Source organism: Oxyura jamaicensis, chromosome 1, assembly GCF_011077185.1.
Source record: "Oxyura jamaicensis isolate SHBP4307 breed ruddy duck chromosome 1, BPBGC_Ojam_1.0, whole genome shotgun sequence".
In the NCBI taxonomy this organism is placed as follows: domain Eukaryota; kingdom Metazoa; phylum Chordata; class Aves; order Anseriformes; family Anatidae; genus Oxyura; species Oxyura jamaicensis.
Genome location: NC_048893.1, coordinates 203,355,091 through 203,378,204, shown reverse-complemented (window position 1 = coordinate 203,378,204; position 23,114 = coordinate 203,355,091). Strand labels below are relative to the sequence as shown.

At 48.3% G+C, this 23,114-nt stretch overlaps 1 protein-coding gene across 1 annotated transcript in view; it reads left to right on the top strand.

Annotated features, from left to right (window-relative positions):
• The first annotated feature begins 311 nt into the window (after positions 1–311).
• POLD3 (DNA polymerase delta 3, accessory subunit) overlaps positions 312–23,114 on the top strand; it is a 26,812-nt gene continuing 4,009 nt past the window's right edge. Inside the window, exons 1-11 of the mRNA XM_035343943.1 lie at positions 312–491; positions 1,469–1,524; positions 3,711–3,813; positions 6,102–6,141; positions 7,711–7,843; positions 10,564–10,828; positions 12,143–12,215; positions 14,553–14,715; positions 16,051–16,163; positions 21,257–21,357; positions 21,948–22,029. Coding sequence (XP_035199834.1) covers positions 432–491; positions 1,469–1,524; positions 3,711–3,813; positions 6,102–6,141; positions 7,711–7,843; positions 10,564–10,828; positions 12,143–12,215; positions 14,553–14,715; positions 16,051–16,163; positions 21,257–21,357; positions 21,948–22,029 — 1,189 coding nt within the window. The 5' untranslated portion in view covers positions 312–431. The remainder of the gene's footprint in view (positions 492–1,468; positions 1,525–3,710; positions 3,814–6,101; positions 6,142–7,710; positions 7,844–10,563; positions 10,829–12,142; positions 12,216–14,552; positions 14,716–16,050; positions 16,164–21,256; positions 21,358–21,947; positions 22,030–23,114) is intronic.

Here is a 23,114-nt window from a genome sequence, read left to right as displayed (position 1 = left end):
GGGGGAATGTAAGGGGACACAGTGGGGACACGTGAGGGGACAGTAGAAGGCTGTGGGGATGTGAGGAGACATGGTGGGGACATGTGGGGGGACCACACGAGGCTGTGGGGATGTGAGAGAATACTGCGGGGATCTGTCAGGGGACAGTGCAAGGCTAAGGGGCCATAAGGGGACTCTGTGGGGGGGTGACACAAGGCAGCTGGGACGTGAGGGAACACAGCGAGGCCTTGCGACGAAGGTGCGGGCCCATCAGCACGAGAGGCGGGGACCCAACGGGGCGGGACGGCCCCAAGCCCCTCCCGGCGCCTCCGCGCCCGGCTCCACGTTTGTGTCCCCGCGCGGCTCCCGTCGCGTTGCCATGGCGGCGGCCTGGCGGCCCCGGCGCTGAGGTGCGCGGGAAGGGCGCGGGGCCCGGCCCCCATCCGGCCGCCATGGAGGACGAGCTGTACCTGGAGAACATCGACGAGTTCGTCACCGACCAGAACCGGGTGGTGAGTCCCCCCCACTTTGTGCGGCGGGGGGCCCTCCTCGCCCCGCCAGCCCCGGGCAGAGCTGTTTCAGCTCCACGAGCTGAATATCGGCCGGTGGAGTTGGTGGCGACGGGGTTTTTCCACAGGTCGCAGCTCCGCAGGTTGCCGTCGGTGCTGGTTTCCACTCACAAGGGGCCAAAAATGCTTTTTATATCAGGATTTTTCAACCCCCCTCTAATAATTTAGTTTCTCTGAAGGGAATCAGTGATGGCATTATTCATATCACAGGAAAAGCAGCTCTCCCTAGGCTCCTTATCCTCTATAACCTGTTTTTTTTTTCTCAACAAATAAACAAAAATCGCTGTGGTGACAGTAATATTTTACCTCAAGGAATAAAATCCAGAAGTGCCCGAAACCAGGAAGGGACTGAGACGGTCCTGACCACCATTTCAGCTACTGCTGGGTCAGCCTCAAAGCAGTTACTATTTATCACCTGTAGCATCTTGAAGCCTTGTTACTTGTAGGAAGGTTCAGAAACAGCACCCACGTGCGTCTGGTTTTATTTCAAAATAAAGATTTCGCCTGGAAACCGATCTAGTAAAGTCGGTGCATCCTTGCGGCTGTCGAAGGAGTTGTCCTAACACGAGCTGCTTCTGTCATTATAATTTATTTCCATAAACTCATAGACTAACAACAACTCAATTAACTGGTGTGCTTGAGGCAGGAGAGGCCCTAGCCTGAGGTTCGATTTAAAAAAGGCAGAGTGGGAGGAGGAGCAGGTATAAGGATGTGCCCTGTTCAAATAGGGCAGCAAGTCGGCAGAGCTGCTGGCTCCGGAGGGTCGACACGTGGTGCTGTTGGACTCGGGGTGCAGCCAGAGATCCCCGGTCCCTTGTGACAGGAGAGGGTTCGACTTCCCCTCGGGAGGATGTGAGGTTTAACGGTCAAGAGAGTGAGGTTTTCTTAAAGTTTTTTTCTTCTTTTTTTTTCTTTTCCAGGTGACGTACAAATGGCTGAGCTATACGTTGGGAGTTCACGTCAACCAGGCTAAACAGTAGGTATCGGTGCGTCCTGCAAGCCTTTGCTTTTGTGTCAGAGCCTTGCTGTTCCTGCTTTCCTGCCTGTGGTTAACGTATGGAAATGATCTCTCTGGAGGATGGGGAATCAGCTGTACCGTCAGAATATCGTTTGCTTCTCCAAATTTTGCTTAAATGTGTGACTTTGGGTATATTTTGAGGAATAAAAGTTACTGTAACCTTTTAAAGCAGTCTATAAAACAGAGTATGAGCTCTCAAGGATTCTGGGGTTGTTTCTATGCAGCCAGGTAGGGCTAAGCAGAGTTAAGGATCTGAAGGTTGCATGAGCACGTCAGGTCCCACAGTATAAATACTTTTTCTCCTTGTTCCCACCCAGAGCTGGGACCTAAAGGAACGTTTGTGGTGTAGCTTCAACTGCTTTGTCCTAACCTCTTGAACATCAAACTTGGGCATCTAATGTGCTGAAAGATTGTTTGGTCTCTTTCCTGGGTGTGTGCTGAACAATTTAGGTGATGGGTGCTGCAGTGTGCTTCAGGGCTGGTGCAGACCTGGGTGGAGAACTTTGCTGGAAACGAATCAGCTTGGGATGGGGTGGGATGGCTCCTGCGATGGAGTGTTGGGATGGAAGGACATGGGCTCTGTGGGAAGGATGGGAAAGGAGGTGAGGAGGGGGCGTCCCCTCGATGTCAGTGAGCAGCTGGAGTGCCTGAAGCGCTGCCTGGGGGTGGGTGAGCTGAAAGAGCTGAGGGGTCAGGCTTACAGGGAGGGCAGGGACAGGGGCATTTCAGTGGGGGTCTGCTGCAGGCCACCTGATCGAGAATAAAGGTTCTCTACAGACAGACAGGAGCAGCCTCATGTTCACAAGCTCTGGTCCTCGCTGGGAGGCTTCAAGCAGGAAGGTTCAATCTTCAGTCCAGGAGGTTCCAGGAATGCACTGCTGACAGCTTTCTCCTCCAAGGGATAGAGGAGCCAACGAGGAGAGATGCTCATTCTCACCACCAAGGAGGGGCTGGTGGGGAGTGTGAAGCTGAAGGGCAGCCAGGGCTGCGGTGACCATGACATGGAGCCTTTTAGGATCCTGAGGGCAGCAAGGAGGGAGCACAAGGAGCTTGCTACCCTGGGCTCTGGGAGAGAAGACTTTGGCTTCCTCAGGGATCTGCTTGGTAGAGTACCACGAGACAAAGCCCTGGAGGACAGAGGGACCAAGAAACCTGCTTAATATTCAAGGATCGCCTCCTCCAAGCTCAGGAGCGATGCATCCCAACAAAGAGAGTCAGGCAAAAACACCAGGAGGCCTGCATGGATGAGCAAGGAGCTCCTGGCCAAGCTCAGACAGGAAAAGGAGGCCTACAGAAGGTGGAAGCGAGGACAGAGAGTCTGGGAGGAATACAGAGACGTTGTCCCAGTGGTCAGGGATCAGGTTCAGAGCAGTCCAGAGGAGTCTGCAAAGAGGCTCAGGGGCTGAAGCTGCTCCCCTACGGAGACAGGCTGAGGGAGCTGGGGTTTAGATTAGACACAAGGAAGAAATTCTTGCTTCAGAGGGTGGTGAGGCAGTGGAACAGGTTGCCCAGAGGAGCTGGGGGTGCCCCAGCCCTGGTGGTGTTTCAGGCCAGGCTGGGTGGGGCTTTGGGCTGTCTCTCTCCGCAGCAGTGAGGATCTTGAGGTATCTCCACCAGCCACTACCTGGGACACTCGTACATCACTGGCGTAGGTAGGAGCTAAAAGCTTGATTCCCAGCTCAATCTCCTCGTCACTAATCAGGGTCTTTCCTCGTGTTTCTGATCACCGTGTCCATGGTTGTAGTTGGGACTGGATGGATGCACCTGGCACTGTCCTCAGGCACCAAAATTCCCAGTTCCTTTGTCGGGTGGTTCATAATGCTGGGTTGTAACAGCATTTCTCAAGGGGAAACTTCAGAACAAGCTGCCCGGGGGATTTGAGATGATCTGCAGCCATCTCATAAAGCTTTGAGAGCTCGAATTCGTTTCACCTTTGGTTAATGTTGCTGTTGGACCGTGAGATTCTTCAGGGTGGCAAGGGAGGAAGGTGTCCCAGTCAGGTTAATCTAATCCTGGTTAAAGTAACCGTGTTCATGTAAAATGTTTCCATGTCAGATTAGCTTTGCTCTTTTTTTACGTAAGCTTCACAGGACGGGTGGCGATGAGCTCTTTCTGGGTGATTAACACCGGTTTCTTTTGTGCAGGATGCTGTATGATTATGTGGAGAGGAAACGAAAGGAGAACTCGGGAGCTCAGCTTCACGTCACCTACTTAGTAGCAGGAAACCTCATCCAGAACGGACACGTTGTGAGTGTTTTATTTCTCAAAGGTGTCTAAGAGCTGTTTGTTCTTGCCTTGCTTTCTAACCTTTTGTAACCTTTGGGTCAGAAGCTGAACTGAAGAATTTCTCAATTTAAGGACTGATTTATCAAGAATTTATCAATTTAATTTATCAAATTAAGACTCTATCAATCTTAAGAATCCTATCTCTCTACCCTATTGCTATGACCGGACAACAGATTTTAGAAAACAGTCCGGAGGGGCCCTTATGAGATCAGCTAATCCATTTTCCAGGATCTGCTGTGGAGCAGAAGCGTGCTAAGTAGTGTTTGGAGAGAGTCTGGAATTCAGTTGAAGTTGTCTTGTTAAATAAGGTAACTACTTATCATGGTGTACAAAAGAAACAACGTCTTGTAGTTAAAAATAATTTGACTTGCAAAGCAAATAAACACATTAACTACTTGTAGGCAATGTATTTATTGTTTCTCGTTACTGCTTGTCAGGTTTGCAAAAATACCACCTATAATTTCAGGTAGGTACCTCAGGAGGGTTTTTTTTAAGAAAATGAGTGAATTGGTTGCCTGTTCCCTTTTGCTCTCATAAGAGTTAAAAAAAACCTGAACCCTAAGTGCCTTCAATGTTCCACCAGGTGTCTATTCATGCCTCTAGATACCCAAATATCTTTTAAAATGCAGTCCATAGTCTTCATTTAGGATTAGTCCATCTCGGGGTGCGCTGGCTTTTGTCAGCAGACCGGGGAGAGAAACAGCCACCCCCCTTTTCAGTTTTTCTAAATAACCGGTTCACAGGCATTGGGTGCTCCCTTTACATCTCCAAATTTGCCTGAAAAGGAAGGTAGTGATTTATTGTGTAAGCTCTGAACGGTGGAATTTATTTTTTTAAAAGATGTATCGATAGTGTCCAACCTACGGCCTGAGTTTAACAGTTTTTTTTCCCCTGGTTTCTTTTGGAAATAACGAGGTAGGAGCTCTTGGCTCACTACAGTTGGCAAGAAGTTTGCAAACGCGTTGTTTTAAACACGTCAGGGCAAACTTAATAATAGCAATAAGTGAATTCTGACATTGGATACGTAGGAGGCAGATTTTTTTATTTCATTTTTTGTACTCAGCAGTATTTTTAAAACAAGAGAAATTTAGTAAGGTAAATGCCTAAAGGTCACTTTTTCTTCCTTCCCACCTCATTTTTAAACATCTTGGTTTTGAGCCCTACAATCGCAGTGACTTCTAAGAAAGCCGACCCGCAGCAATAGGTTGCAGGGGCAAAGATGGAGCAATGCAGAGGGGTCTGAGGCCTATCCAGAGCTGGAAAATCTGGAGAACGCTTCCAGAAGATGTGCAGGCATTGGAGTAGCTGGTGGGTAACACCTGGCACAAGTCAATTATTGCGAGGAAATGGATGAGAGTGCTTCAGATCCCAACCCTGTGCCTGCTGGTCACCCTGCACTACTGTCTGCTGTCAGTAGGGGTAGCCACAAGGCTGTGGATTCAGCTACAAGAGCTGCCTGTCCGGAGACAGGACTAGAAATCTGTCACAAAGAATTCTCCTCGTGTTTTAAGCGCTGCATGCTGTCTGCTTGCTGCTTATTCAGCCTCAGTGGGGGACCAAGACTGCTGATCTTTCTTCACCTTTTCAGGCTGCCTACAGTTTCTTGCCTCTTGTTCTTCTGCTGGGTAGCCTGGTATCAATGAAGCACACAATTAATGGATGGATTTTATCGAGCCTGGCTGTTTGGGTGCTCTCTGTGCTAACTGCAGCCTGTTGAATGTCACAGAGCAGGTGTAGTCCTTGAAGACTGGAAAAAAGCACAGGCTGTAGGGGCACATTTCTGGAAACATTTGTTTCTGGCTGTTAAAATTAATGCTTATCTTTTTCATTGCATCTTGGTTTTCTTGTGCCCTGTCTGTGCTAGATAACGCTATGCTAAATTTCACAGGCAGTCTTCATGTATGTGGCTGCTGCGTCAGCTTCCCAGCCGTCGGTCTTCAGCTGCGTTCCTTTGCTTTTTCTCAGCTGTGCTGCAGTTGTTTTGTTCTCGTCTTGTCCATATCTCATCTCCTGGTGTCAGGAACGGAGGACTGAGCGTTCCTCCTTATCTGTGAAGCGGTGCCCTAGGAAAGTAGGAAGATAGAGCTGGGAAAACTAACAGCTGAGGGTGGTTTAAAGGCGTCGGCAGAGCTCTGTGAAGCTGCACCTCCAGTCCGCAGGCTTTCTTGTTCAATAGAGAACTGAAAATATCAGTCCTAACAACAGATCTTTTCAAGTTTTAAGATTAATAAAATTTCTTTTTTTTACAGTGCCACAAGGTTGCAGTAGTGAGAGAGGATAAGCTGGAAGGTAAGCAGATCGTGAAAATTACCCTTTTCTTCTTTGAAAGAGCAGCAAAGTGAGTAAAGCTCAGAACTTGCCATCTGCACATAAATGCTTAGTCAAGCTGTCGGGTTCAGGTGTGTACTTCTTGTACTAGCTTTTTCTCAGAATTTTGAGTGTCTGAGCCAGCAGCTGGGTAACTTTACAGACTCGGGATTTGGGTCTGATTTCTGGGTTGCACATTTTAGTCGACAGGGATTCTTTTCCACCTCCCTGCCACTGACAGACGGCTCCTCCTTAAAGGCAGCAGTAAATGAGCAGTGCACAGCCGTGTGTCTCACAGCATTTCAGACCAACTGGGAGCCTTCAGGCTTCCAAGGACGCTGAAGGAGATGGTTCTTGTTATTGATTAAAGGCAAGATCTCGATATTAATTTAATATCCCATGAGGTATTTGTTTTCACGGGAAAAAGTGTTCAAAACATCAAAACAAAACCAACAACGAACAACACCAAAACCCACCGCTGTCACACTGCTTCCCAGCCTGCTCCCCGTGTATTTGTCAGTTGTTTTACTGTCTTTTTCCACGTCTGGTCCTGCTAATGAGATCCAACCTGTAGCAACTGAAACACAGCTGCAGGCTCCTCATCGCTTTCAAGTAACATCTTTGGCGTTTGAGAACGTAGCGTGGCGTTTGAGACCTTTAACACCGATATTAATGAACCGACTTGAAAGGCCTGTGAGATTTCCCTTTCTGAAACCTGAAGTGGATTTCTAGCTGGGTTGTCTTCATCAGGGCAGCAGACTGTCAAGCAGTGCCACTGCTGCCTGTCATGCTCGTTGAATTATGCGCGCTGCGTAAAGTTCTGCTTTGCCGTGGAAGAAAGGGTTGTTATGTTTCTTGTATTAGAAGACAGGCCAGGCGTTTGGCTTAGATTTGGAAGAGGCTGAGGTCTGTGATGGGAGCAGGGCTGCACAGTCGAGGAATGGCCCCAAGCAATGATTACCGTGTGTGTTTTTGCAGTGCCTAGAAGCTCTGTCCCAAACCGGGGCTGTGTGGAAAGAGCGAGATGAGCAGTGAACAGAGAGTTCCTAAAGAACAGCTCTCGTCTCAAGGGGATTGCAGCCTGAACAGCACAGGAGAGATAAAACATTGATTTCAGCAGCTTATGAAAGAAAACACTGCAACTCTGGTCGTAACAGCAGGTGCTCAGTGGCAGGGAGCAGTTGCAGCAGGGTTGAGGTATCGCCACCTATTTTCTTCCTCAGCCTTAGGTAATCGTGTCAGATATTCTGAATCCCAGACACTGGATGTTTTTTAGGTAAGCACTAGGAGATCATCTCAGTTCAGCTGTGCAAAAACCAGGTGTGTACGGTGGAAAACACATTTGACAGGCTCGTGGAGTCTGTTACCGTGAACTCTCAGTTAGTGGCCATTAGAAGAAGGTACAATTATATATTTTGATTTGCAGGTCCTTGCTGTCACGGGGACTGTCTGCCAGTGTTTCTGCCATCAGAGGCAGAGCAGAACACTTTAAAGCTGTCACCTGATTCTCTAAAGGCCGTGCTAACAGGACTTCTCTTTTTCCCCACTCAGCAATGAAGTCTAAACTGGCCACGATTGCAAGCGTGCACGTTTACAGCATCCAGAAAGCCTTGCTCAAAGACAGCGGGCCGCTCTACAACACCGACTACGACATTGTCAAAACAAACCTGCACAACTGCAGCAAGTGAGTTACGTCTTGGTTTTTCTTCTTACGCTGCGTGATCGGAGATTGAGATGTTGTTACACAGGGCGCTTCAGCAGAAGTCAGCGGTTACCAGACATGCCTGAATTTTTAGAAGGCTCGAAGAAGTCATGCCAGACCCGTCCCTAGACAATAAATTGTATCATTGTTTTATAAACTGAGCTAGCTCCAGCTTACGGTCAGTTCGCTTGCTCTGTTACTCCAACAGTGTTCCAGTACTTTTCTTGTCTGATGGCTAGAAACATTTTTCTCCAGGTCACCCTGAATCATTTTTATCCAGTTCTCTGTCACACAGGAAGAGTAAATCGAAACAGACGTTCAAAGACACGAGCGATGAGTTCAGGAAAGCACTAACCTGAGCTTGCCTCATGCTTTGTGAGTCTGTCTCTTCATCCACTGGTCTCTTCCACCTCTAAAAGATGACTTCCAGAAACCAGCTCTCCATGTCTAAGATAAGAACCCAAAGTGCAGACAGACCAAGCAGCACGAGTGTCCTTCATGGTCGAACTAGAGAAAGGTGGTCTTAGAATTCAGAGGGCCTTTGGTCTCCGGAGGGCATCGATTTGCCTTCTGAGTGGTGCCTGGCTGCTGGGGCTTTTCATTTCTGTGTGTTTCCACCCTGACGGCTTCATCTTGATGTAATCAGTACTTACGGTGCCGTGACCAATCTGGTTTAGAAGCGGGATGCCTGAATGCTGTGTCACAGGAAGAGTATAGCATAGAAGGGTGGAAACGTAGCTGCCTTACAAGACAGTGGGCCAGAAAATAATGCTCTCGAAGCTGTATTTTAAATGCGAATGTCAATACCACAGTAAGTGCTAGAAAACCCAGCTTCAGGGAAGATGTGTGCTGTTTCTTTGGCTGTAGTTTCCTTGCAGTTTGTGCTAAGGCACCCCTGCATGGTGATACTTGTGCCTTAGAGGAGCCTGCCTTTCAGAGTTGTGCATCCAGAAGGTTTAGACAATTCTGAAATCTCTTTCTGAAGCCTACGTTTAATTCTCTGCCTGGATTCGGAGCGGTGTTTCCCAAGCAAACTGAGTAAAAGGCAGCTTCTTCATTTGTGGCCTGGCTGAGCTAAATTCAAACTGACCGTGTTCCCTCTCCCTTGGACTCGGTAGCTGCGTGAATCGCTTCTTCCAGCTGGGACAAGATCCCCGCAGTACCTGCGCAAGACAGAGGTCCGCCTGTGTGCATGTTTACAGCAAACAGAACCTCCTGGCTTCTTCTGTTTCCCTCTCAGTCCATATATCTCGTAAGCTCTGGGGCGAGGATCTCTATTCTCTTCTGTCTATGGGACCTCTTATGCTGTGAAGACGGAGGAGGTGGCGAGATGTTCTCATATGAACAAGGGGCTTTGATGCATGCTCCTAACGCCAGCTTTCCAAGTGGAAGCAGAGCATAGTCCAAACATCGCTTGTTTTTTCAGCGATTATTTAGCGGATTTTGGATCGAGCCCCCACGTTGTAGTCGCGCAGCAGCCGTAGGGCAAGGTAACTTCCCAGAGGGAAGGTTTACGTGTGCTCGCTGCACCATCAATGCAGGCATCGACAATAAAGCATCAACTGTAATCTGGGGAGTTGCTGGTGTTGCTCACGAGTGTTTGTGGAGTAGGAGGGAAGGCCATCTAGATAGAGCGCTGCGTTGACCATGGTGAGAACAGGCTGAAAGTAGAAAGGAAAGCAGGAATATTTCCCTTCAATGTCTCCTCTCCTTCCACTAAGGGTCTGGATGTTGAGGGATTGCTGCCGCAGCCCAGAAGTGCTGCAAAGGTGTTGTTTGCCAATCCATTTCGGTTTCTGACCCGCGTACAAGCTGGCTGCATGTGAGCTGCTGATGCCGAGGCACGGCGATTAATTGGCAGAAAACTGATTTATTTCTTACGCAAATAAAAATTACACTATGCAATTCACTGGCTTGGAAGGCGTGAGTCTGTGCTCTCTTGTGGCATTTCTGTGGGAAATCTGGAAAGCCTTGCCTGTGATTTGCACAGTGGGGAGCAGAATTCAGTTATTTTTGGGTACAGCTATTCCTGACTCTCAGTGAATTGTCTTGTAACTGTGAGCCCATCGTTTAATTCTTGTATCTCAGTATTCCCAAACAATCACGTTTCAGACCGCCGCAAGCTGAGCTGCGTCTCTGCCTACCAGTGACTCCATGAAAATGCCTTTATATAGTTAAGTCACTGAATGTCGTGGATGTCTTCGGAGCCCTGCGAGTAGTTTACTCGCAGCTGTGATTTACTTACCTGGCTGGTGAGGTTGCAGCCGCTTGCTGCAGCGAGAGTGGACCCTGTCAAAGCATCTGAAAGTTGTAAATGTTTTAGATCATCAGACAGTAACACTATTTAGGCTGTGAGCTTTGGAGAGCGTAACCAGTTTAGGAATAAAATGCAGTTCACTCCATCCCCACCCTGGGTGTGGAGATGGGCTCCCCCCTTCCATGAAATCCCAGCGGCTTGTTTTGCATTTGAATGCTCTGGCTCTTGCTGACAGGTTCAGCTGATCTCTTCAGTCGAGGTCTCCATCGCTTTTGCTCAGTGCCAGCCTTTCTTTCTTGTCCCGTGCACGAATTAAATTGCTCTTTTTTTTTTTTCCCATAACAGGAGAACGCAGAACCAGAGAAGTAGGGCGCTGCTGGGGAGGAAGCCGAGGTGAAAACTAAGAAGTTCAAAGGCTAATCAAATTTCTCACTCCGTCGCACAGGTTTAGTGCCATTCACTGCGCTGCCGCCGTCCCCAGGACGCCCGCTGAAGCTTCTCAAGCACAGACATCGGCACAGGCGGCTTCCCAGCCGCCGAGTGACACGGGTGCTGCCAGCGTGCCCGCCGTCAACGGCCACGGTCCGTCAGCCACCAAGCAGACCTCGCAGCAACCCAAGGGCATCATGGGGCTGTTCGCAGCCAAAGCCGCTTCCAAACCCCAGGACACGAGTAAAGAAACCAAAGCAGAGGCTAAGGAGGCCCCAGGTGTAAGTTACCTCAGACCCTTTGGGTTAACAGCCCCTAGCTTTGTGCTTATTCAACCTCAATGACCTTAACCAGCCGAAGCGCGGCTTCATCCAGCGCCTCTAGCGCTAAACTTGCTGTCCCCTGGGAGAGCTCAGGCAGCGCTCTTGTAAGCATGTAACCGTATAGTACAGTCGTGCCTTCTGTCATCAGAGGGGAGTGCGCTGTGCCGTGCTCCTGACCTCTCCGCAGACGTGTATTTGCCGTGACTTTGATGCTTTGACGTTCCTCCTTGAGCCAGATCTCCAGCTAGTATAAACCAGCATAGCTGCATTATTGAGACAATTGTTCCATTGTCTTCAGTGAGGCCAATATATACAGCAGCGGAGGATCTCGCGCTCTCTATTGTGCTTAAAAGGATTTGTTTTGAGCAATAAGTGAAATGTGAGAAGTCCAGGTCTTAAAAGTATCAAGGTGTTTAAACTTGGTCTGCGAGGGAGGTTTCAGAGCCTGACCTGTGCGAGACTAAAATGTTTATCTTCTCAGCTGCTGTTTTTTCCAGCACAGGGCTGTGTTTTAATTTTAATCAGTACAAGTGGTTTTAAAGCAGATTGGCCAGTAAGTGGGTATTAAAGTGGTAATGTTCTCTGTATAAAGTTTAGCTTTTTTTTAATCACAATGGAGTGCATTTTGGTTCATTTTTCTGATTTTTCTAGTGAATCGAGAACTGATGAAACGTGCTTGTCTGAGCGCTTTGGAAAGTTTAGCGTCTGGTTGCCTTTTTTGCATGAAAATAAATGGGATTAAGAGGCCAAGCTTTCAGGCTTTCTGTTTTGTGTGTGATTTTTCATTTTGCTGGTGGCTACAGCAATGGAATGGAGCAGTGATACCTTTTTTTTTTTTTTTTGCTCAGCAGAACAGCGTATGTGCCAGACTAGCTGGATAAAGTCTTCATGGTTTGGCCAACCTGTGTTCTTTCCCCTGTCGGTTACTGTGAATCGAGGCACTGATATTTTGTAAAAAGAACAGTTCTTTACTGGGAACCCACCCAAATCCCAACCACTTATTTCAGTCACACTGTCAGCCATCACATGGGAATGTGACCTAGGTTAGACTTGAAGGCCTAGCTTAAGGGGTGGTAAGTGACTTACTCCCAGCCCTTCAATCCACGTATTATCTCGTATTTTCAACTTCTCCTAAACAGATGTTGAAATCCAAGACACCGACTAGTCAGCTAATTATACGTATTTATTTGGTTTGTCCAGAAGCAGTGCTGTGCGTTTTGAGGGCTGCGTTTCATGAATAATTCCTGTGGTTACACCTCTGTTTGCTTCCAGGTGTCTGCAGTAAGCAGCAAAGCACCGGCGAAGGGCAACATAATGAACAACTTCTTTGGAAAAGCTGCCATGAGTAAGTGCTTTATAACCTGCATCAGTTTTCAGAAACCATTGTGGTCAGGGACCAGTCCTCTGTAGTTTAAGGAAAAAAAAAAAAGTCCTAAGGGACGTTGAAAATCAATTTTTTTCCACCAACAATTAAAAATAATCAGTGGTATCAGGTGTCTTGCTGTGCAGCTGTGATGGGGAGGCATAAACAGAGAGGAAGGAGTAGAACTTTCCCCTTCATTCCCCGCAAATTCCAAGGCATGAGGCTTGCTGGATTTCCTTTATATCCCTTCTTTTCTGAAGGTCATTCATTTGAACTCAGAAGGGTTAATTTCTTTTCTTTTTTTTTTTGCATGCAGCTCTTGAGGCAAAAATTAGAGAAAAGTTGTAAGTGGAATTTTTCAGACAACAAGCTTGCTGGGTGGAGATCAATTAAAATGACGTGTTTGTGCAGACTAACCCAGGAAGGATTTTTAGTGCAGAAGAAATCTGATTTAAAGTGAGTACTTTTGGCTGGAAGATTAGCTATTGGTAAAGCGAGTGCCAAAGCCCGTTACGCAGAGCATGTTAATGATGCTTGAATTTCATCACAAACCACTGAGGAGTCTATAGTTAGATTTAGGGCTAATTACTGCAAATTGAAGAGCTAATTATCAGCGTAGAAAAGTGAGGGGTGGGCTTCCCCTCTGAGCAGGGGTTGGACTAGATGGCCTCTGGAGGCCACTTCCAGCTGAAATTGTCCAAGTCTAAGGAAAAGATGTGGAATCTTTCGAAGACACGTTGGAAATTATTCAAAGATGCTCTTACAAAGAATACTAGAGAAGTCAAAGAGCTACTGGGTGAGAGCAAACAGCAAAATTCACTCTCTATGAACCCACTGCTTGAGTCTGTGGGCTACAGTTGTCAGAGAACACACAGTGAGCAGCACTGCTGGGAATCTTCAAGTTCCTGCTTTGTTGAAACCACGCTCACTGAGGATGCTTTCAGCGTCGGACTCAAGACGAAGGGCAGGTATTACAGTTAGCTCCGATAAGTTCTTAAGATCTGAGAAGAGCCCTAGACCAAAGTTCATATTCTAAAACCCCGGGAAATTGAAATTGCCTGGTAAAGATAATGCAATGGCAATAAAAGAAAACTTTGGATGTGTTACTGTGACTTCCCATGGGGCTAGGCCCTCTGCTGAGCCCTCTGAAACTTGTGGGGTGACTGCGGGGAGGGAGCAAATTGAGCAGAAATGGAAATGATTATGTGTACAGAAAATACAGGGTGATTCCAGGAGGGAGATTGATTCCCTACATGTTGATACGTCACTCCTGGCTTCAAAGATTTCACCGCTGCCAGAAAGTCCTGAGTTAACAGTAATTGGGTCCTTCGCCTCTACGCTATTGATCACAAATAAGATAGCTGTCGTTCAAGTTCTTCCTTCTGAGCTGTTTTCCCTCGCTCGGTGAAGCAGCCAGCCTGTTTGCCAGGCGGTGTCAGAGAGGTGTTGGCATGAAGTCTCGTAGCCCTCTCAGAAGTCTCTCAGCCCTCTCAGCAGCCTCTGTTCATGCTGACAGTGTCGTTGGTCTCACTGATAAACGCTTCACCCAGGCATCTCCTGCTTGGGATGATAACAGTTCTTTAAATTGTCTCTTCCTGTGCACATGCCTGTGCTAACAGCATGGACTATCAGGTTGATACATCTATTATTTGTTCTCCACTCCCCCCCTGCTCTCTCTTGTCTGGTGCTAGATTAAGGCTTAGCAGCAGAGTTGTCCTTGTACGTGGTGCTGCGTAGGCAGAAGAGGCTGGTTCCTGGTTGGAGTTGGGGAAGAGACAGGCTGCTACGTTCCTAAAAATACTGATTGTGGGCTCTCATGTGGGCTCCGTGTGCATCTCTCGTTGCTTTTCATCAGTCCTGGTTCTTCTGTTTCTGGACTTCTTCGTGCTTGATTAAAACTCTGATTTGGAAGGGGTCAACTGACGATAAAGGTGGATGCGGTGCCAAGGGGAACGTGCAGAAGATGGGCTCACAATCCTGATGTGGTGCCTTCAATCCTGGAGACCAGGCAGGCTTCTGCCATCCCCTCCTGGCCTTCTTTGCAGAATTTATGAGCTACTGCAGCACACCTGGCTCGTGGTGTGCTCAGGCTGTGCCATCAGGAGCAACGGAAGCAAACCAGTAAATCATCTGGCAATTGAAACGTGCCCTTTTTTCATCTGACATAGCTTGGTCCATGCAGATCCCTTAATGATTCTGCATCATCTGTAGTGTTGTTGGTGTTCCTGGTGCATACTCTTTTCTTTAGCCAACTCCTTTATAAGTTGTCATTCATACGGAATGCCCAGTGTTCTTTTTTTTCTAATGCTTTTTTCACAGATAAACTCAAAGCCAGCTCCATGCCTGAGCAGCCAAAGGAGGAAAAAGAAGTAGTCAAGGCTTCGGTTCCTGTAGCAGAACCAGAGTCATCCCCTAACGCTGTCGTAGAGAAGCCTGGGAGGAAAACAGAGCCTGCTAAAACTCAACAAAAGGACAAGAAAAGGTGGGTCATACCCAAAGGTGGGTCATACAAAGGTGTTCAGGGTCCCTGTAAGCTCTTAACTTGTTTGTTGATGGCCTGCATGAAGCTGGCAAGTCATATGATGCTGGCGTACTTCCTGTTTTCAGCTACTAAATTGCACTCAACGTGCCTAAAATTATCTTTCTTAGAATTCATTCTCAATATTTCTTTTCCACGTAGTGCTGTAGATGCCTCAGGGCCATTTGTGCCATCCCAAATGGGAAGGGACACGGTCCAGTGAGGGGGGTGGCGGCGTTCCGTGAGACAGCCTCGTGCTGTGAGCGGGCTTAGCGTTGACCCCACAGGCAATCTGGGGGGGCTGGCAGGAGCACCTGTGCTGCAGGGAAGGTAGAATATTCCCGAGCTTGTATGTACACAGCTCCCGGCACACAAAGTTCTGCTTGTTGACTGCCATAGCTAATGTGCTGCTGCTTTCAATGCCGCTGGTTTACTTTGGGCTGAGACTCCAAGTGAATTTGAAGTTCAGCCCTTTGTGTTTAATCCAACCCAAACTGACAGAGACAAAAAATCATTACAGGCTGATGGCTCTCCGGTGGCCTGTGAGTAATTAATTGGTGGTCTCGATCCATTTTTAAATGAATAGGTAAGCGCACCGCCCAGCCCACCATCGCAGTCGGTGCTTGTTGATAGTCTTACTCAAAAAGCAAGGGGCCTGGAAACTGCGTGTTGGCAGCGTGGTGGTGGGAAGGCCACTTGGGCTGTACCAGCTCCGTGAGGATACGTGGGCCTTTAGCCTCCAGGCTTGTTAGTCTGACGCGTCTCGCCAACAGTAAAAAGAAAGAAGCTATTTTATTTTTCCAGTAGTCTTTAAAAATGGCTCCAGGATTCTGAGACACTACCTCATAGGCAGTCAGTGGCGAGCAGTCTGTCAAAAGAGCTTCTGAACGATGCTGTTGGGGACACTGCTGGTGGTTGGGAGCCTGAGCTAGAGAGACAAGATCAGGAATGTGCTCTTGCCAGGTTGCTGTGGCCAAGCTAGGTGAGGCGCTGGGCAAAAACTGAACTGCAGAGGGGCTAAAGAAGCCCTCCTTGTTTTGGAGAACTGGAGAGGGGTAAGGTTGAGAGGCTTGAAAATGCTCTTGCACCGATGTCTGATTGTACAGGTAAGCATATTTCAGCTTATGTGATGCTCATCTGTTCCTGAGAGGTACAGAGGTGTTAGATCTCCTTGCTAGCAGTACTTCCATCAGGAACATACTTGTATAAATGCGTGCAACGTTTTCACACTCACATGAGGGACAGCATGTCCTTTTTTTTTTTTTAATCCCTTTTTTTTCCTTCATTTCTTTGTGGCAGTAAAATGAAGAGGTTGGACAAGTCGGATAACGAGGAGGAAAGAGAGCCCGGAACTCAAAAGAAAAAGAGGAAGCGAATCAAACAACTGGAGTCTGACAGCAGTGATGAGGAAGGTAAGAGATGCGTAAACAGCCAGACACGTAGGTCGGGCCTGATTCCGATCACATTGCTATCCGAGGCTGCTGGTCAATGGCCGAGGGAAGAGTTCAGAGCACTAAAGACCGTGCAAATGGCTGTAGCTCGAGTGTTTTGTGTTTTTCTTGTGCTGCGTGCACTTCAGCATACCATTGAGATGCCTCAGTCATTCAGTCTTTGTTTTAGCTTAGCTCAGATCTGGCTGTCTCCTCACCAAGTGTGCTGCCAGTCACGCTGACGTGTGCGAAGGAGGTTCTCGAATCTCTTGTGAAAGATTATTACGCCTCCCAGAGTTGTGGGACTGGTCGTAACCAGTTTATTTAGTGAGTAAACACTTAACAAAGTGACCTTCCCGGCTCTCAGGGTCATTTTTAGTATCTTTATTCTGTCTGTTTATAGAAATGGTTTGGAAGATGACAGCGCTGGAAGCAAGACTTCCAAAAAAATAATAAAATAATAGAGAAACTGGAGGCAAACAGCTCAGCCGGATCCGATGCGACTCTGCGTCTCCTCGGTGGCTGTTGGCTGTGATAGGAGGAGGGTGCCCAGAACGTCGCAAAATTTGGGCTTATAATGAGGAACAGCAGAGCCAGATTCCAAAGAATTTGGATAATTGAGGTGACAAATGCCGTTCAATATAGATAACTGGAAAATAAGCTGGGAGCCGAGCTAGGGAATACGTGCTAAATGGAGCAGTCATCCAGCGAGCTGATCGGGAGAAGAATTTGGAGATCATTATGGACAAATAATTGAAACCACCAGGACATATATACAGCTTCAGCAAAAAAGGTGAAACAGCTTATAGGTCGCACTAGTAAAGAGACGGGACTCCGGCAGGAGAACGGAAGCTGTTTGCTTCCTTAGTGTGGCTAGCCCACGAGAAATAACCATGAGACGAAGAGAATCTGTAGAACAAGTTAGGGAAGCGAATGCTGTTGGATGTCGTAGCAGTCTCCATGCCACCTTAGGCCTATTTTCATGGTTCCTCTCTTGCCCAGCATCATTTCCAGTGATCTGTGTCATCAGGCATCCGTCACTTCTACTCGAACTATTCCCCAGAATGATAAATCTCTCAGGAAGCCGTTCTTCACGATCGGTCTCAATTTCATCACATTCCTGCGTGCGGCTCCCTGTTTAGCCATAAAAACTACGCGTGCCCACACTCTCTGGTATTTATTTCTTTAAATGTTTGTAAGCTATTATCTGGTCTTTCCATTTACTCATCGCCCAGCCCACTGACAGGCCGCGTTGTTTTGCTGTGAAGAGGGCAGATTGAAATCAGCCCCGCTTAGCCACTTGAAGCGCTGCTCCGTGCCGGGCTGGAATCTCTCAGCTCATCAGTTCTCTGCTGGCGAGCAGGCAGCAAGGAATCCTCTGTTCCAGGCACGTGGCGGGGACGAGCGGGGAGGCTGTTATTTGAAGGATGAAAGCTTGGTGGTCTGGCTTTCTTTTTGCTGCCGGCGAGCTGGGGAACCCCAGCGGTGCCCTGAACAAGCTGAGGGGCGACCCCCCAGCCTGCTTGCCTGCTCTCATTCTCTCGGAGCTCCTATAACATCATGGGGCTATGGGCAGTGCCATGAGACCCTCATAAACAAAGGAGCACCTTCTCTAGCGTCCTCTAAACTCCTCCTTGCTGCGCACCCGCTGTTTTTTGGTGGTGTTTGAGCTCTTCAGTCTCTTGCTGAATACCCGCGTTACGTTAGCATGTGCTGACTAGTGAATGCCTCGGGTTTTCATTTATTTCAGAGACTGCACGTAGTCCTAGCCTCAGTGCACGCACCAAACTCTCTTAGTCGTTCTCCTTTTGGTTCATTTATGCTTTCAAGCTTGAGTTAACTCATTTCACAAATAGAAAGCAGGGATCTGGTCGGGTTGGGGGCCCGCTTACCTTATTAACCTCGCTCTATGTGGCTTTAGTCATTAAAATACCCAGATTAGCTTTGTACCGTTCCCCCTTTCAACAGGGAAAGATTAGAAATGAGAGAGTTCCCGTCTTTCTTTTTAAGCTGTTGACTATCTAAACCACCCCGATGAGGTCTGTGGTCAGTGCTCTGGTTCTGTTGCTCGCCCTCCTAAATCCAGCTGGGCGAAAGAAGATGGATTGGGATTTTTTGAAATGCTCGGACTGAAGCCACATCGCTCGTGTAGGCAATATTACATCCGCTAATCAAGACTGAAGATGTAAGCTGGGTAAAACAACTTTTAAAAACTGTACAGCAGCTGGACTTTGAGAGCATTTACCCTTGGAAAGAGGTTTTTTTCCAGAGAGCAGGGGCAGTTTTAACGAGGAGCGTTTGGAAACCGCTGCCAGCCAGGGCACGGTTCATCCAGCACCCTCAGAATTCACCCACAGACGATCGAGGGGTGAGTTTTAAACATGCAAGATGGGAAACCACACCGCCAGGGCAGGTACCAGAGGCAAACAGCCGAGCTGCTGCTTCCACTGACACGCCGAGCCGGCCGACCTCCTCTGGTGGCAGGGGCACTTTGTGGGTTTGAAGCTGGGTCTGCACGACCGGTGCCCAGCTCTCTTATGTCAGGGCAAGTCTTTTGAGCTGTTCTATCTTAGCCTGCAATTAATGCACAGAAATTAGCCCCAAGCAAGCTCTTCTTACCCGAGGGTCAGCATGTTGTACCGAGAGGAAAATACAGAGAGGCCACAAGGCACAATCATCTCCATTTAAATGATTTTTTTTTTTTCATTAAAAAGTTATATTGGTTTGAGGGTGCCTTAGTCACTGCAGGTTGTTTTACTCCCGGTGCCAGAATAAACTACACAAGTGTGTCCGCAGAGGACAGGAGGTTTTGGCAGCCCCAGCTATACCAACACAAGCAGACTTTCGCAGTGTTGACAAGTGTTTTACAGCCACTTTGGAGGGTGATTTCAGTGGCACTGTGACCTACAAACTCTATCAGTTTCGGCGAGCCGCAGCAGAAGCACTAAAGCTTCTCACAGTTTTTCCAGGCAGGGTCAGAGCAAACCAAACAAAGCCAGGATTTACATCTTTGGTACATCCAATTGCCCAACTTGTATCCATTTCACGCAGCTGTTGCTGTTGAGTAAACTGTGGGCGGCAGCTCGGGGTTGACTCAGGAGTTATCACATGTCAGAGGGCTGTGCTGGCTAGGGGAGGATAATAAAGTAACAGAGATGCAGCTCGATGGCCCTCTGAAACACGCTGCCGTGGGAAGAAGGTGCCTTCTGCCTGCCAAAGCTGGGGCAACTCACTCTAAGGAGGCTAAAGAACAACCAACCAACCAAAAAACAAATTTCCCCCAAGCAAGAACAGCCGAGTTGACCCACGGAAGGTCCCTCAGCAGCCTCTGCTCCAGCGTGGCCGAGCTGGCAGGTTTGTTTTTTTTTTTTCCCAGCCTGGTTTTCAGCCCTCTTAGCCTACGCTCTTAAAAATCGTGATCGGCTTGGGTAGCCTGCGAAGCAGCTTCAGTCCTGGCAGTCTCGGGGCGCTTCAGCCCGCAGTTGCTGTGAGACTGGGATAAATATGGAGCATTTTGAGTTCCCCGCAGCTCCTCGGCTGCCCTCGCAGGCTGCCCCAGCAGTTCGCACCTTCGAGCAGATCCCTTGTTTAGTTTTGTCCTCGCGGAGCTGCCAGAGCCGGCGCTTTGGAGCAAGGTGAAATACCGAGTCATGTTATCCCGCTCTGTTTGCATTTCTGTGCCTCGCTTACTGAAGTAGTTAGGAGGCTGAGTCCTCGTTTGAAGAACGTAATTTATTATTTAGCGTTGGCAGCCAACCACCGTTTCACTTGAGCCCTTCTTAACCTATGAAGGTCAGCTGGCCGCGCGCCTGGCACAGTCATAACTCTTAACACTGACCTAATCGGCTGGGACAGCTACGGATCCAGAATTCGTGTTACGACGACAGCATGAATGCAGGGCTGCAGCCAGCAGAGCGGGAGGAGAAGCCAAGCAGGCACTCTGTCCTCCCGTCCAGCAGCAGCATTGTTACTGTTAAGCAATAGGTCAGATGAGGAGTTTCTCCCCCCCCCACATTCCTAGCTCGCCCCCACGGCCGAGGGCCTGCGCGGCTTGGACTCGAAGAGGATTTGTTAAAATCACTTAAATTCCTCGTGGTGCCTGCCGCGTGGTGCGAGGTGCTCCACCTTCCCCCTCCTTGCCCTGCATCGATTTTTGCTTCGCTGTCACGGCTCCGTCCTCCTGCCAGCCCCAGGGGAGAGGGACCCCAGCTTTCTTACGCCCTGCTAGGCTCACCAAGGCCCCGCTGACCCTGCCTGAGAGCTCCCAGAGCTGGCTTTGCTCTGGACAGACCTGCCAAGGGGGGCTCGACCGTTTTGGTCAGTTTGGGTGTCGGAAGGATTCCAGGGTCTCGGTCACCGCAGCAATCTGCGGCATGAAAAGGAACGTAGGTGATGACTGCTGATGAGAGAGGGGACTTCGTTTCTGGGGGTGGTTTGGTTGTGGTTTTTAGTTTTTGTTGGGCTTTTTTTCCTCAAATGAGGGGCCAGGGTGTCCCTGAGGGCCTTTTAGAGTGGATAGCGTTGCACTTAATTCTCAGATCAAGGTAATTTCAAGCTGATAGCATTGATCACTTGGGATTTGTAGCCCTGCTTGTGAAGCAATGGCTCTGCTCCCCCACTGGCAGAGAGGTAGAGAGACTAAGGTCATCCAGGGATTTGGGAATACGTAGCCTTAACCCTACCTCTTCTAACTTCTAAATGAGTGATGGTCCCTCTTCTTAATGAACAAGTGGGTAAAATACTCCAATTTCTGTGCCTATTTTTCACATTTCTCTCAGTGGAACTGATCACGGCTTGCCAAAAACGCCCTTCTCCCATCCTATCCCACCCTCCACCATCCTTCCTGTAGGAACCACAGCATGTAGCGCCTCTGTGCCAGGTGAGCTGCCTGCCTGGAGGCTTGGAACGCATTGGCCTGACCTGAATTAAACAAATCTAAGTTACAAGCTGTAAACCTCGAGCTAAATACTGGTTGCAAGCAACTACTGGGAGTTAGATAGACGATCTGAGGCAATGGTAGCCACAGGGGGACGTTGGACCGGTGTGCTATCAAGATGTTCCTCTATCCTTCTTAGTCAATGTCCCACTGTCTCCCACACCTGAGGAGGAGAAAGCTCCATCTCCACCACCTCCGGCACCTGCCCTGAAGACTGAGTTGGAGCCAGCATCCAGTGAGGTAAGAGCACATTACCCAGCTTGAAAGCATCTGTCGTGTTCACGAATCCGTTTATTTTCTAGAACAGAGCTTTAAATAAAGGTTAGTTTTCCTGCTGACGTAGCTCAGTTTTCTTCTCCTTTACCCTGCTAATGGTTCTACGAATTGCTGCTCACGTTTGAACACCCTTCCTCCTAAATCTTGGCCTCGGGAGTCGAGGCAGGGCTAGAAATGAGACCAGAGAGCCTCGGCGCTCAGCCTGTTATCACAGAGAAGCTGCTGCGTAAGGGCGGTGGGCAAGAAAACAACCTCTGAGCTGAAAAGGTTCTGGAAGTGCAGCTGTTCATCACAAAGAGGAACGTGCCCCCTGCGCTGGCAGGCAGGAAAGGTTGCAATCTCATTTAAGTTGCTTTGCCTCCCTAAAATTTGTCCTGGTAGGATTGGGGGGGGGGAATTGTGGCATTAGCAAAAACCAGACTGGAATATCCAGAGAAGGGACAGAATTTACAAGTCATGCTCAGCTTGGTTAGAGAGACCCTCGGGGTTGACGCTTCTATGACCTGCACGGGAGTTTAACTCTTGATTTCTCACGGTACTGCGATGTCCTTCAGGTTTCAGCTGGAGGGAAGAAGAGGAAACGGAAGCGTGTGCTGAAATCCAAAATGTTTGTTGATGAAGAAGAAGGCTGCATGGGTAAGACTGTCTCGCGTACATCCGCGGGACTAACTTTTATTGCAATTGTGTTGAAGGTTTTTGCAGGTCAGCCTCTCCCAGGCTGAGGAAGAGGTTCACAATATCACTTTATTTTGCCTCTGCCTCATGCTCCCAGTCTCAGTAGCTCACCATTTTGGCGAAGGCCTGGGTAGGGGTTTATGAAGCTGTGGTCGAATCCTTATTCTTTTTGCTTATTCACAGATTTTTTCCTTCAGTTCTCCTTTCCCTCCTGCCAGCATGAGCACCTCCTTCATTTGCTCTCCCTTCCAAAGATAAAAGTTTTTAAAAATGATGCAGAGAGAAGTCTAAATTCTGGGATAAATTCTATCTGGAATAAGTATTGTTTTTTTTCCCACTTATCTTTTGAGGATAAATACAGGGCTTGTGCAATGCTGCTTGAGAATATGTTAGCATAAATTTCAAGTATCCCAGATAAACAAGGAACAAGCTGGGGTTTAAATCCTAGAAGGTTTCTGTTTGTGATAAGGATGGTTCTGCTCTCTGAAGGGAAGAGAGTTCTTACAAGAGTACCAAGAGCCAGAGGCTTCAAATTCCAGCCCGACTGGACTCTGCTTCCTCGTGTGACCTGGAGAAAGCCGTGTAACACCACCGTGCTCCTTTCCTCCTCTCTATCCTGACACCAAAGTAGAGCTGAAGGAGATCAGCATCTTTTTTTTTAAAAAAAAAGGTTTTAAAGATTTAAGAGGGTGAAATGTGTTTTTTTGCAGTGCTGCTGTCAGCTAAACTGTATGAGATGCTTAACATTCTCCAGCCTTCATGATCCGAGTAAATGTCAAGGGAGTTCAGCCAGTTCTAGAAGACCTGTTGCCACGAGCGTAGACAGATGCAGTCTGCTTGGTCCAGACCCGGAGCTGCACGAGCCAGCCTGTTTGCACCTCTCTGTATAGCTGAACCTTGAGTTTCCTCTTAGTTTTATGCATCTCCTTTAAAGAAACCAAGCTAGCGCTCAGCAACCTCTTCTCCCACCCCCAGAGGTTTAGCAGTGAACGCCAGACCTGGTTTTACACCAGACCTTTGGTTTTACACCAGACCTTTGGTTTTAC